Here is a 14,231-nt window from a genome sequence, read left to right on the forward strand (position 1 = left end):
TCCACATATTTATGCATTTTCCCTTTCTGTCACAATAAACAGTAAAGTTTGTTGGTAAAATTTGGAGAGATTTTGGTGGGCACATCTAGAATTTGTGGGGGCTGTATAGCCCCTCAATGAATATTGTAATAGAAGTTTGCTTGTGCCAACTAATAAAAAAGTAAATATGCTCTTGATTTGAGCTCAACCCCTATTGCCAACATGAATACATCCATGTGGTTTCATGGCAACAGCGTGTAAATAGTTTGTATTGCCTTCTTCTGGGATGCTTTTCAACTTTCCAGTTGAGTCTTTCTAGCTGGATTCCATTGTGGTCTTGCATTAAAGGTGTAAACAGACTGGACCAAATGAACCTTTTGAAGGCTAGTATTTTATGTTGCTTCCTCATTGAAGAGCAATTGCACCAAATCAGATTAATTCTGTCATGCAGCAGGATGTAACCACTAGTTTCAGTAGTGCCAGAAGGGAATACAGATGAAGGTGGGGATGTTTTACTAGGAGGAGGGGATGTTTGGGTTGTACTTCAAACAACAAAACATCTTGAGTAGATATTGAGAAGTATGCTCTTCAGTATATCACGTGTTTTGGGGTTACAGTGATGCATTTATTTATACATCTTCCATCATTAAGAGGAAGTATGACATGTAATAATCAAGTTATAAGAACAATCTTACGGTGAAGTAAAATAATTCTGTAGTTTTAAGTTGTCATTTATGTTATGTGGTGAGTTTATATTGAATAAGTAAGCATTACTTTATCATAAACTTTATTTTATTTCTAAACTTTTCATTAATTTTTTAGAGTGACTTGGTTCACAATGTATTTCTTGATTTATTTTCTTACAGTAATATGACACTGACCAGTGAATGGAAGGAAGTAGTGAGAAGGCTTATTCTGATGTCATATAAACTTTCTGCTGTAGTATCTCCGGTAGTTCAGAGTTCATCTCCAGAAGGCCTTGTTCCGATGGATACTGACTTGGGTAATACAAGAATATTCCTAAAATTCCTAACTTTCTTGATGTACTAACGTCAATGAATTTTATGTATTGTGTTTATCAAAGTTGTTGTCTCTTTGCTGATTCAAATAGTTTCCTTTTCTGAGCTCCCCCAGAACTGTGCATTCCAGTATTCTTCTCTACATATGTTGGTTCTGGTCAACATGATGCTGTGTTTTCAATATCAGTGTAAAATTAAGATATGTGTGCTTATTCTTTTTCAAGAACTTGCAGCTATTGGGGTAGGGCCAAAACATGTCTCAAGGTGCAAGATTGTAAGAGGGTTATTGCCTGGAGAGATCTCAAGTGAACTTACGTTTGCTGGAAATTCCATGACACTAACATAGCTGAAGACACATTTTCTACGATAACGAACATTTAGAAACCCCATACATACATGCATACTTACATCCATGAAAAAATAGTTAATTAACAAGCCCCCCTCTCTGCTTGATACAGTTGTATGCAAAAGTTTTGGCACCCCTAGTCATACTGCATGTTTCAGTGAATCTCTAAGTCAGGAGGTTTCAAACTTTTTAAGCCTCAGAATCTGATAAAAAAATTCCTGAAATCTGTTAAAAAAATTCCTGGAATACCTGATCAAGAGACAAAGCTCTAGTGATAGACAGTTGGCTGCATTCAAATGAGCTCTTTTTTTCTGTTAGTCTTTCCCCATCAAGGTCCTGCAGCAGTTTTTACTATCATTCAAAGACCTATTAAACTCGATTCTGACAGGAAATATAATACCTATGTCTTGGACTGAGGCAAGTATTATACTAATTCCAGAAGAAAAACAAGACCCGACATTATGTAAAAACTATAGACCTATTTCTCTATTAAATAATTATTATAAAATATTTACGTTAATTCTAACTGAGAGATTAAAAATTATACTTCAAGAAATAATCATGATCAAAATGGCTTTTTACCTCAAAGATATATAAAAGATAATATAAGAACTGTTTTGAATATAATAGAGTATGCTCAAGTTCATAATGAAAAACAGATTATGTTGTTATTCCTGGACGTGGAAAAAGCTTTTGACAACCTAAATTGGAACTTTATGTTCAAGACTTTAGAAATTATGGATTTTTGTGATACATTTATAAATGCAGTAAAATCAATTTATACATTCCAAAAAGCTAGAATCGTAGTAAATGAAGATACAACACAAGAATGCTTAATAGAAAAAGGAACAAGACAAGGCTGTCTGCTATCCCCCCTATTATTCATATCAGTACTTGAAGTATTAACAGAAGATATTAGAAAAGACCATCAAATAGAAGGAATAAAGATAAAACAAGAAACATACAAACTAAGAGCCTTTGCGGATGACCTAGTTATTTTGCAGAATCCGCAAACATCAATCGATTATCTATTAAAGAAATTACAAGAATATGGAGAATTAGCCGGTTTTAAAATAAACAGAAAACGAAAATGATAAATCTAAACATGTCACAAAATAATCAGATTATGTTAGAGGATTTAATTTAAAAAATGTTAGATACTTAGGGATAGAAATTACAGCAAAGACTAGCGACCTATTTCAAAATAATTATGTGAAAATATGGAATGAAATCAAGCACGATCTATCGAGATGGGAAAATTTAAGTTTATCATTTATGGGACGAATTTCTACAATCAAAATGAATATCCTACCTAGAATACTATTTTTATTTCAAACCATCCCAATATTACTAACAGATAAATCCTTCAAAACATGGCAAAAAGATCTTTCAAAGTTTATCTGGCAAGGAAGAAAACCAAGAATAAAACTTAAATTACTACAGGATGCTAAAGAAAGAGGAGGTTTGGACCTACCTGATCTTAGGTTATATTAGGAAGCATGCGGTTTATTATGGTTAAAGGAATGGATTACTTTAAAGAATTATAAACTGTTAAACTTAGAAGGACATGATTTAAAATTCAGATGGCATGGGTTTTTATGGTATAACAAACTTAAAGCAAATAAAGCGTTTGACAATCATTGCATCAGACAGTCTATTTTTAGAATTTGGGCAAAATATAAGCCCATATTAACATCGAGTCTACCACTATGGATTTCCCCTCAAGAAGCCTTTGCAAGGCGAGAAAAGATAGAAAATTATAAATGGTTAAAATATTGAGATTTATTAAAGTTTGCGGGGACTAAGTATATAATGAAAACTAGAGAAGAATTGGAAAAAGATGGATATCTATGTCATTGGTTTATGTACGTTCAATTAAAAGAACAATTTAAATTAGATATGAAGAATTATAAATTTACAAAAGAACCATCTTGGTGGGATAATCAACTTTGTGCCAATAATGATCATATTATCTCCAAAACTTATAAAACATTATTACAAATGAGAATGACAAATGTACAAATTAAGGATTGTATGACTAAATGGGAGAAACATTTTGGATATGATATTGAATATGATTATTGGGAAAAGATGTGGATTAAGGGATTAAAATTTACACTTAATTATAATTTGAAAGAAAATTTTTATAAAATGATGTTTAGGTGGTATATAACTCCAGATAAATTATCCAAAATGTTTAAAAATATATCAAATATTTGCTGGAAATGCAAAAAGGAAATAGGAACTCTATATCACATGTGATGGACTTGTGTAAAAGCCAAGAAATTCTGGATATCTATACATAATATTATTTGCAAAATGTTGGCAGTAGATATTGTTAAAACACTGGAGTTACATTTATTGGACTTTATGGATAAAGAATTAGGAAAAAAACATGGAAAACTTCTGTTATATTTGATCAATGCGGCCTGAATCATTTATGCTTCAAAATGGAAAGAAGAATGTGTTCCATCATTTGAAGAATGGACAATCAAATCTTTGGATTTAGCACAGATGGCAAGACTTACTGATCAATTAAACGACAAGAATATTGTTGTTTATTCGTTTAGTCGCTTCCGACTCTTCGTGACTTCATGGACCAGCCCACGCCAGAGCTTCCTGTCGGTCGTCAACACCCCCAGCTCCCCCAGGGACGAGTCCGTCACCTCTAGAATATCATCCATCCATCTTGCCCTTGGTCGGCCCCTCTTCCTTTTGCCTTCCACTCTCCCTAGCATCAGCATCTTCTCCAGGGTGTCCTGTCTTCTCATGATGTGGCCAAAGTATTTCAGTTTTGCCTTTAATATCATTCCCTCAAGTGAGCAGTCTGGCTTTATTTCCTGGAGGATGGACTGGTTGGATCTTCTTGCAGTCCAAGGCACTCTCAGAATTTTCCTCCAACACCACAGTTCAAAAGCATCGATCTTCCTTCGCTCAGCCTTCCTTATGGTCCAGCTCTCGCAGCCATATGTTACTACAGGGAACACCATTGCTTTAACTATGCGGGCCTTTGTTGTCAGTGTGATGTCTCTGCTCTTAACTATTTTATCGAGATTTGTCATTGCTCTTCTTCCAAGGATTAAGCGTCTTCTGATTTCCTGACTGCAGTCAGCATCTGCAGTAATCTTTGCACCTAGGAATACAAAGTCTTTCACTGCTTCTACATTTTCTCCCTCTATTTGCCAGTTATCAATCAAGCTGGTTGCCATAATCTTGGTTTTTTTGAGGTTTAGCTGCAAACCAGCTTTTGCACTTTCTTCTTTCACCTTCATCATAAGGCTCCTCAGTTCCTCTTCACTTTCAGCCATCAAAGTGGTATCATCTGCATATCTGAGATTGTTAATGTTTCTTCCAGAGATTTTAACTCCAGCCTTGGATTCCTCAAGGCCAGCTTGTCGCATGATGTGTTCTGCATACAAGTTGAATAGGTAGGGTGAGAGTATACAGCCCTGCCGTACTCCTTTCCCAATCTTAAACCAGTCTGTTGTTCCGTGGTCTGTTCTTACTGTTGCTACTTGGTCGTTATACAGATTCTTCAGGAGGCATACAAGATGACTTGGTATCCCCATACCACTAAGAACTTGCCACAATTTGTTATGGTCCACACAGTCAAAGGCTTTAGAATAGTCAATAAAACAGAAATAGATGTTTTTCTGAAACTCCCTGGCTTTTTCCATTATCCAGCGGATATTGGCAATTTGGTCTCTAGTTCCTCTGCCTTTTCTAAACCCAGCTTGTACGTCTGGCAATTCTCGCTCCATGAACTGCTGAAGTCTACCTTGCAGGATCTTGAGCATTACCTTACTGGCATGTGAAATGAGTGCCACTGTTCGATAGTTTGAACATTCTTTCGTGTTTCCCTTTTTTGGTATGGGGATATAAGTTGATTTTTTCCAGTCTGATGGCCATTCTTGTGTTTTCCAAATTTGCTGGCATATAGCATGCATTACCTTGACAGCATCATCTTGCAAGATTTTGAACAGTTCAGCTGGGATGCCGTCGTCTCCTGTTGCCTTGTTATTAGCAATGCTTCTTAAGGCCCACTCAACCTCACTCTTCAGGATGTCTGGCTCTAGCTCCCTGACCACACAGTCAAAGCTATCCCCGATATTGTTATCCTTCCTATACAGGTCTTCTGTATATTCTTGCCACCTTTTCTTGATCTCTTCTTCTTCTGTTAGGTCCTTGCCATCTTTGTTTTTGATCATACCCATTTTTGCCTGGAATTTACCTCCAATGTTTCTAATTTTCTGGAAGAGGTCTCTTGTCCTTCCTATTCTATTGTCTTCTTCCACTTCCGCGCATTGCTTGTTTAAAAATAATTCCTTATCTCTTCTGGCTAACCTCTGGAATTTTGCATTTAATTGGGCATATCTCCCCCTATCACTGTTGCCTTTTGCTTTCCTTCTTTCTTGGGCTACTTCTAGTGTCTCAGCAGACAGCCATTTTGCCTTCTTGGTTTTCTCTTTCTTTGGGATGTATTTTGTTGCCGCCTCCTGAACAATGCTGCCAACTTCTGTCCAGAGTTCTTCCGGGACCCTATCTACTAAGTCCAGTCCCTTAAATCTATTCTTCACCTCCACTGCATATTCCTTAGGAATATTAGTGAGCTCATATCTAGCTGATCTGTGGGTCTTCCCTAATCTCTTGAGTCTGATCCTAAATTGTGCAAGAAGAAGTTCGTGATCTGAACTACAGTCAGCTCCAGGCCTTGGTTTTACCGACTGTACAGATGTCCGCCACCTTTGGCTGCAAAGGATGTAATCAATCTGATTTCGGTGTTGTCCATCTGGTGAAGTCCATGTATAAAGCCGTCTCTTAGGTTGTTGGAAGAGAGTGTTTGTTATGCAGAGTGAATTGTCTTGGCAAAATTCTATCAGCCTATGTCCTGCTTCGTTTTGTTCTCCCAGGCCATACTTACCTGTAATTCGAGGTGTCATTTGACTGCCCACCTTAGCATTCCAGTCTCCTGTGATGAAAATAACATCTCTTTTAGGCGTGTTGTCCAGTAGGTGCTGCAGATCCTCATAGAACTGCTCTACTTCAGCTTCTTCAGCATTTGTGGTTGGGGCGTATATTTGGATCACTGTGATGTTAGATGGCTTGCCCTGAATTCGAATTGAGATCATTCTGTTGTTTTTTGGGTTGTATCCAAGCACTGCTTTAGCCACTTTACTATTAATTATGAAGGCTACTCCATTTCTCCTGTGGTCCTCTTGTCCGCAGTAGTAGATCTGGTGGTCATTTGATGTGAAGTGGCCCATTCCAGTCCATTTCAGTTCACTGACGCCCAGAATGTCTATCTTTAATCTTGACATCTCACCAATAACCACATCCAATTTGCCCTGGCTCATAGATCTTACATTCCAGGTTCCGATGGTGTGTTGATCCTTAGAACATCGGATTCGCCGTTCACCACCAGCACCGTCGGCCGCTAGCCGTTCTTTCGGCTTTGAGCTAGCTGCGTCATCACGTCTGGGGCTAGTTGAGCTCATCCTCTGTTCCTCTCCAGTAGCATTTTGACCATCTTCCGACCTGGGGGTCTCATCTTCCGCTGGTATACCGACATATCTCTGGTTGTACTGATCCATTTAGTTTTCACGGCAAGAATACTGAGGTGGGTTGCCATTACCTTCCCCAGGGATCGCATTTAGTCTGACCTCTCTGTCATGACCTTCCCGTCTTGGGTGGCCCTTCACGGTTTAGCTCATGGCATCATTGAGGTGCTCAAGCTCCAGCACCACGACAAGGTAACGATCCTTTGCTGAAGGACAAGAATATAGATGATTTTAAAAATGATTGGAAACCCTTTTTCAAATATATCAAATTGACGCAAAAAGTACTAATGGATATATAAAATGTAAATATTAATTACATTAATTATATAATTTAAATAGAAATAGAGATGTTATATTATGGGATTAAGAAAAGATAATATGTTGAGAGATAAAGATCCACCGTTTAGATATTTGGAAATCCTGTTTTTCAAACCTTTTTTTTTCTTTCTCTTTTCTCTTTTTTTCTTTCTTCTCCCTATAAGAATTAGTATTGTAATGTGTAATCATGTTTATATGTAAGTTTATGTTTAAACTCTTTATCCAAAAAAAAAGAAAAGGTCCTGCAGCAGTTTGAAAAACCCTGTCTTAAAAAGCATCTGATTAATAAGTTTTGCAGTAAACGTACTCATCCCACATACTGTGTTCACTTACCATCCATACTCTCACAATTTCTCTTGATCCTTTAGCCCTGAAACTTCTGCCTAGGTGGACTGAGGAAATAGTAACATTGAGGCTAGTGGAGTGACGGGCTGAATAGTTTATTAGCCTAAGTGTTCAGCATTTGAGATACTTGATTTATTTGGTTTAAAGGAAGGGGACACCAATTGAAGACTTAGAACTTGTTTTCAAGGAAAGACCATGCAAGTCCAGGAAAGACCATGCAAGTCCAGGAAAGACCATGCAAGTCCAGGAAAGACCATGCAACTTCTTCCTTTGTGGGAAGATGGGCAGTGATAAAAATTTGACAAATAAATAAATAAAATAAGTCTTCGGAGTGAAAACACTACTAACTATGTGATTGTACTCTATAAGCTGAACTGGACAAGTTTCGTGTTTTGTATTTATAGGACAACGTAAGAGAATCCAAAATGTTTACTTGGTATAATCAGTGCCATGATCAAATTTAAGCATAGCCAGGATAGAGAGTTGATAAGCCCATATGTAGTTGACATTCAGATTTCCAAACATGTACAGAAGAAGAGGAATGGAAACTAGGATTGGCAAATTCCTTCCACTCTTTCTCTTACACAGTCATTTCTTTAATAAATCATTTCTGCCCCTAACATGACTGAGCGGGCATTAATTCCTTAAAGCTGCCATGCCTGTTCCTTGATGAAGTAAGCAGTGGATAGAGAGACACCCTTTTTTTTCTTTCTCTTTCCCAAACAGTTGGTTCTGGGAAGGGACCAATGGTTCTCCCCTGAAGACTGAACTGAACTTTTATATGGAGTTTTTAAAATTAAGCAGAAGGCTGCCAAAAATTAGTCCAAGGGCCATCTACTACCCTAACCTATGGCTCTGGGTGGCCTACCTGCATTAAGACATACAGCCAAAGCATAATATGTATTCTTAATGCTTACAGTTATGGAAATGAGATACGGAAATAAGTTAAATTTCAAAAACTAAATTTCAGACCAACGGTGCTTTCAGCTGCATTTTCTCATCCTTGCCTCTTTCCTTCCTTTCTCTTCTATTCTGACTCCATTACTTTTTAATTTCTTTGGGGCAGAATTCACCCAATTTTTGTTGCTTGTTTGATTGTTTAAAGTACAAGTCTATTGGAGATGTATACTTGCCTTGGGAAAATTTAATTAAAACCAAGAGAGAGAAAGAAGCGAAAAGACACAGGGAAGAATTTGGGATATACCATTGTATAGATTTAGACTTGGCTCATAGAGTACAGGGATAGGTAACCTGTAGTTTCCAGATCTTTCATATTACATTCCTACACTCTCTTCCGTTGGTCAAGCTGGCTGTTTCTGAAGGAGTAGAAGTGTAAAACATCTGGAGGGTCACAAAGCTCCCATCTCAAATGTAATAAATGATGGCTAGATGAAGGTAGAAAAATTGATTGATCATTAGGGTTTGAAAGCTCAGGAGAGAGGGATGGCATGAAGTTAATGTTAGCTTAAGGGCAAAAGAATAAGGGGCCAGGAACTTTAAGGAAATGGCAGTGATTGAATTGGAAGAATTATATTATGTGACCATGAAAAGAACTTTACACAGTGCTGAGGCAATGCCGATAAGCTGACTTTGTTTAGTCATTACATACTGTATTTTAAAGTAATTTTTCTGTTTTCTCACAGAAACATCAGAGCGATTGCAGTTGATTCTGCTTGAGATACAGCCGTGTGATACAAATGATTACTTCACAGAAACAAAATTGTTAAAAGAATATTACAGACCAGACTGCACTGATGAGAGAGCTCCAAACATTTGTACTGAAATTAAAGGTAATTCAGGGTGAAACAAGTTTATGGCCGGGAAGATTGTGGTGAAGGTTAGAGGATACCAGGATGCCAGACAAGTTTTAATTCTGTAATTTTTATTCACAAAAGGCAAAGCTAGCTTTCTCATTTGATTATCTGAATCCAGCTGATCTACTTTAGTCTCACCATAGCCTGTTGTCATAGCTGTTCCAGAGAGATGTCATTGGGGGGCTGCTGGTTACTTGCTGCTGCTTTCACTTCATTTAGATACCAACTATTTTCTATTTTCCCTGTTTCCACCATTATTTTAATGGTTTGGATTCAGTACATTTTGAAGCATTAGATGCTTTATATATGTTGATTGCTATTAAAGGAAGACTGAGAAAATTTAGCCTGAGAAAATTACCTGCTTATACTAAGCTAAGAGAACTAAATCTCAAAATGGTTATTCTTATTATAAAAGTTTAATGTTGGAGTCATTGAAATGAGTGGCGCTAGAATATACAGGTAGTCCTTGGGTAATGACCACTCGTTCAGCGACTGTTCGAAGTTACGACCGCACTGAACTAGTAGTACTTGTGACTGGTCCTCGAAGTTCCAGCTGTCCCAGCACCCCCACAGTCACATGATCGCAATCTGGGCACTTGGCAACCAGCTCACGCTTATAACAGTTGCAGCGTTCCACAGTCACATGATCGCCATTTGCGACCTTCCCTGCCAGCTTCCCATAAGCAAAGTCAATGGCGAAACCGGCAAGGAAGGGAGCAAGTCATTCGAGTAAATTTCCCACACTCGGCACCCCTGCTCTGCAGCACCTACCCCAAGCCTCGCTGTGCTCATGCTGCACTGCATCAGCCCCTCGCACATCCTCCCCCACCCAGCAGCAGCTACTCCAAGCCTCGCTACGCTCATGCCATGCTGTGCCGGCTGCTTGCACACCCTTGTGTGCCCTCCCCCTCTGCAGCAGCCACTTGCCTGTCTGCCCACCTGCTTGCAAGCCACCTGGGACTTGCAACTTCCAGCCGGCTTCCTCGCTGACTTTGATTGTTGGAAGCATAGATAAAAGTTAGGCTATGGGAAGAAGAGTTTTTTTTATTTGTAATTTTAAAAGAGGGTAAATAGTTAGTATATTAGCTTATGTTCCGTGTGATAAAGGTTGGGAACCACTTTATTATTTCTTTGTTTTCTTTTTCTTTTTCTTTTTCTCTTTCTTTTCCTTTTCCCTGCACCTTCTGAACTTTTCTTACTTTTCTTTTTCCTTCTAGTTTAGTTTGTATTAGTTTTTACTATGTTTACTAAAAACTTGAATAACATTTTTTTAAAAAAAATGAATACTTGAACTGAAGTTAAATCAGAAGTGGGTCTATCCGTGAGGGGGTCACATTTACTCTTTTCTGCTCACCTAGGGGCTCCCAAGAGGCATGGCCCATGGTGTTGTAATGTAACTGGTGTTCTTAGGGCTTAAGCTTTTTGAACTGTTTTTACCTTTTTTTAAAAAAATGTTGGGGACTGTGTGAAATTAGTACCTATTTTGATGCTTATTTACTGACATGTTCCCCCCGATAGAATCAGCCCAGTTCTGTGGTTTGGATTTTTTTTAAGTTTGCAAAATACTATGCTAAATGTTAACAGTATATAATTATTTATAGCTAATTAGTAAACTATACTTATTTGTAATTGATAGTTACTGTGTTTATTTTAAGTATTCGGTGGGTTATGTTTAAGGTTTATTTAACTTGATATACTTTATTCTATTAATATATTTTTATCCAAATTCTGATATACATTCCATTAATTATCAGTGGGGTAGTATGACATTGTGACAGAAGTCTAACTGAAGTCCTGTTTGAAGATTTAAAATGAACTACATTTTATTTATTTGATTGACTAATGGGCCAGGCAGGCTATTTAAAATGTAGATCTGTTTTGGGAAATGTTCTTTATATTGCTGTTCACATTAAGAACATTAGATGGAGTAGTTGAATTTCACAGATTTATTTGAATCTGCATTTCAAAATAAGTAAAATAGTAAAAAGAGGGAACTTGTTTTAAAAAGGTTCAGTTTGAAAATTAAGCCATCTTGCCTGTTTAATCATAGGGATTCATGTTTGTACATGTTGATTTTAACAGGTATTATTAATAAAAAATTTTCAGCACTTGAAAATCAGGAGGAGTCTGGTAGCACTTTTTTTTTAAATAAATTTCATTAAAAGGCCTAAGCTTTCATGAGCTGTAGCATTATGCAACTGATGAAGTGAGCTGCAGCTCATGAAAGCTTATGCTTTTTAATAAAACATATTAGAAAGGGTGCTACCACTCTCCTAAGTTTTTGCTACCTTAAAATAACAGGGCTGTCCTACAGAGCTAGCTTATCTTGCCCTTTGTATACAGTGGGCCAATATATTTCCCTTAGCTAAACATGAGCCTCCATACATTAGGTCTGTCTCTATACATTGTAGATTTTTGATACAATGTGCAGATGCATAACAGAAGTGATATGCTTTTGGTGAAGAAAAAAGAGAGAGTGAGTTTGATTAGGGTAGTCCAGGTTTGCAGATGTTTGATTTATAGATACATGGGGGGAGGCATTTATTTAACTTGTGCTGCTGATCCATATGACCAATTCAAAAGTGAAAACAAGCCTTTATGATTTCATTGCTATTTTGGATTTTTCTCTGCACATGGAAAAGGATGTTGAAGGGATCAGAAGACTCTATATTCAGCATGAGGGCTTTGTCCATGTAGTGCCAAATAGATAATAATTGCTTTACATCTAGGAAATGCTGATTGTTTGTTCAGAGGAGTCTGTCTTGAGGGAGCATAGGTCATTCATCAGGTCAAAGCTAACATTTGAGCAGCATAACAACAAATAAATAATTAACTTCTGCTGTGTGAGATCTTACACTATTAAAAAACAACCACATTTCGTAACTTGACATTGTGTCTTCAAAGGATGTCGCTTGATAATTAACTTCTGTTCACTTGAGATGGTTATAAATCCTGTTTCTAGAAAATATGGTCCAGAGTTTGAAACATAGAAGCCACTTTATACCAAGTCAGATCTTTGGTTCACCTATCAGTAATATCTGAACTTCGTTGTTGTTGTTGCTTATTTGTTTAGTCGCTTCCGACTCTTTGTGACTTCATGGACCAGCCCACACCAGAGCTTCCTGTCGGTCGTCCACACCCCCAGCTCCCCCAGGGAAGAATCCATCACCTCTAGAATATCATCTATCCATCTTGCCCTTGGTCAGCCCTTCTTCCTTTTGCCCTCCACTCTCCCTAGCATCAGCATCTTCTCCAGGGTGTCCTGTCTTCTCATTATGTGGCCAAAGTATTTCAGTTTTGCCTTTAATATCATTCCCTCAAGCGAGCAGTCTGGCTTTATTTCCTGGAGGATGGACTGGTTGGATCTTCTTGCAGTCCAAGGCACTCTCAGAATTTTCCTCCAACACCACAGTTCAAAAGCATCTATCTTCCTTCTCTCAGCCTTCCTTATGGTCCAGCTCTCGCAGCCATATGTCACTACGGGGAACACCATTGCTTTAAATATGCGGACCTTTGTTGTCAGTGTGATGTCTCTGCTCTTAACTATTTGATCGAGATTGGTCATTGCTCTTCTCCCAAGGATTAAGCGTCTTCTGATTTCCTGACTGCAGTCAGCATCTGCAGTAATCTTCGCACCTAGAAATACGAAGTCTTTCACTGCTTCTACATTTTCTCCCTCTATTTGCCAGTTATCAATCAAGCTGGTTGCCATAATCTTGGTTTTTTTGAGGTTTAGCTGCAAGCCAGCTTTTGCACTTTCTTCTTTCACCTTCATCATAAGGCTCCTGAGTTCCTCTTTGCTTTCAGCCTTCAAAGTGGTATCATCTGCATATCTGAGATTGTTAATGTTTCTTCCAGCGATTTTAACTCCAGCCTTGGATTCCTCAAGCCCAGCCTGTCGCATGATGTGTTCTGCGTACAAGTTGAATAGATAGGGTGAGAGTATACAGCCCTGCCGTACTCCTTTCCCAATCTTAAACCAGTCCGTTGTTCCGTGGTCTGTTCTTACTGTTGCTACTTGGTCGTTATACAGATTCTTCAGGAGGCATACAAGATGACTTGTTATCTGAACTAATATTCCATAATTTGGTGCCTTAGGCTTTTATTATTATTATTATTTATTATTATTATTATTATTATTCCCTGTGCTTGGGACTGTTGAGAGACAAAGCCCAAGACATCTGAAGATCACTAGATTAGTTTTTGTAAGGTCCAACAATTTGCAAGGTTGAGATGGCAGCATTTCCCCAAAAGTTGTGGAACCTTTGCAAGACAAGTATATGTATTGCTTCTGAGCTGCAGCCCCAGCTCTGATCTCTTAATTGTTTTCCAGGTAGTTACTTTGCTATCTCTTGAATATTCAAACCCATCCAATCTAATACTAATGCCTACTTGGCTGGTTTTGGCAACTTTATTAATTTAAAATGCCAAGACTGAGCCTGCTGCATCCAAACTTAGATTTTATTATTTGGTTGAATTAAACAATTTAGCTGTGTTGACAACATGTTTAATCTGATTTATTTCCTGGATTATGTTGATTTACCATTAATTGCTCAAAGATTACATTGCTAAATAGTCTTTGTGAAAGGATTTTAAAAGATTTTAGAGTAAGAAATTTCGCTTTGTGTTTTCTTCTTTAAGGTAAAGAACAACATACAAGTGATGTCACAGCTCAAATGGTGTTGGTATGTTGCTGGCGAAGCATGAAGGAGATTTCATTACTTTTAGGGAAGTTATGTCAACTTCTGCCTTTACAGATACTTCCTAGTTGTTCAGATGCACTGATAACAGTGGAACAGGTAGGGCTATCTAAGATACTATGGTTTGTTCATCCAGAGAATTTCAGTGTTTG

The 14,231-nt window shown here is 37.8% G+C and overlaps 1 protein-coding gene across 1 annotated transcript in view; it reads left to right on the plus strand.

Annotated features, from left to right (window-relative positions):
- THADA (THADA armadillo repeat containing) overlaps window positions 1-14,231 on the plus strand; it is a 145,503-nt gene that overhangs the window by 26,508 nt on the left and 104,764 nt on the right. Inside the window, exons 19-21 of the mRNA XM_063302892.1 lie at window positions 846-982; window positions 9,209-9,355; window positions 14,021-14,178. Coding sequence (XP_063158962.1) covers window positions 846-982; window positions 9,209-9,355; window positions 14,021-14,178 — 442 coding nt within the window. The remainder of the gene's footprint in view (window positions 1-845; window positions 983-9,208; window positions 9,356-14,020; window positions 14,179-14,231) is intronic.

Source organism: Candoia aspera, chromosome 1, assembly GCF_035149785.1.
Source record: "Candoia aspera isolate rCanAsp1 chromosome 1, rCanAsp1.hap2, whole genome shotgun sequence".
NCBI lineage: Eukaryota > Metazoa > Chordata > Lepidosauria > Squamata > Boidae > Candoia > Candoia aspera.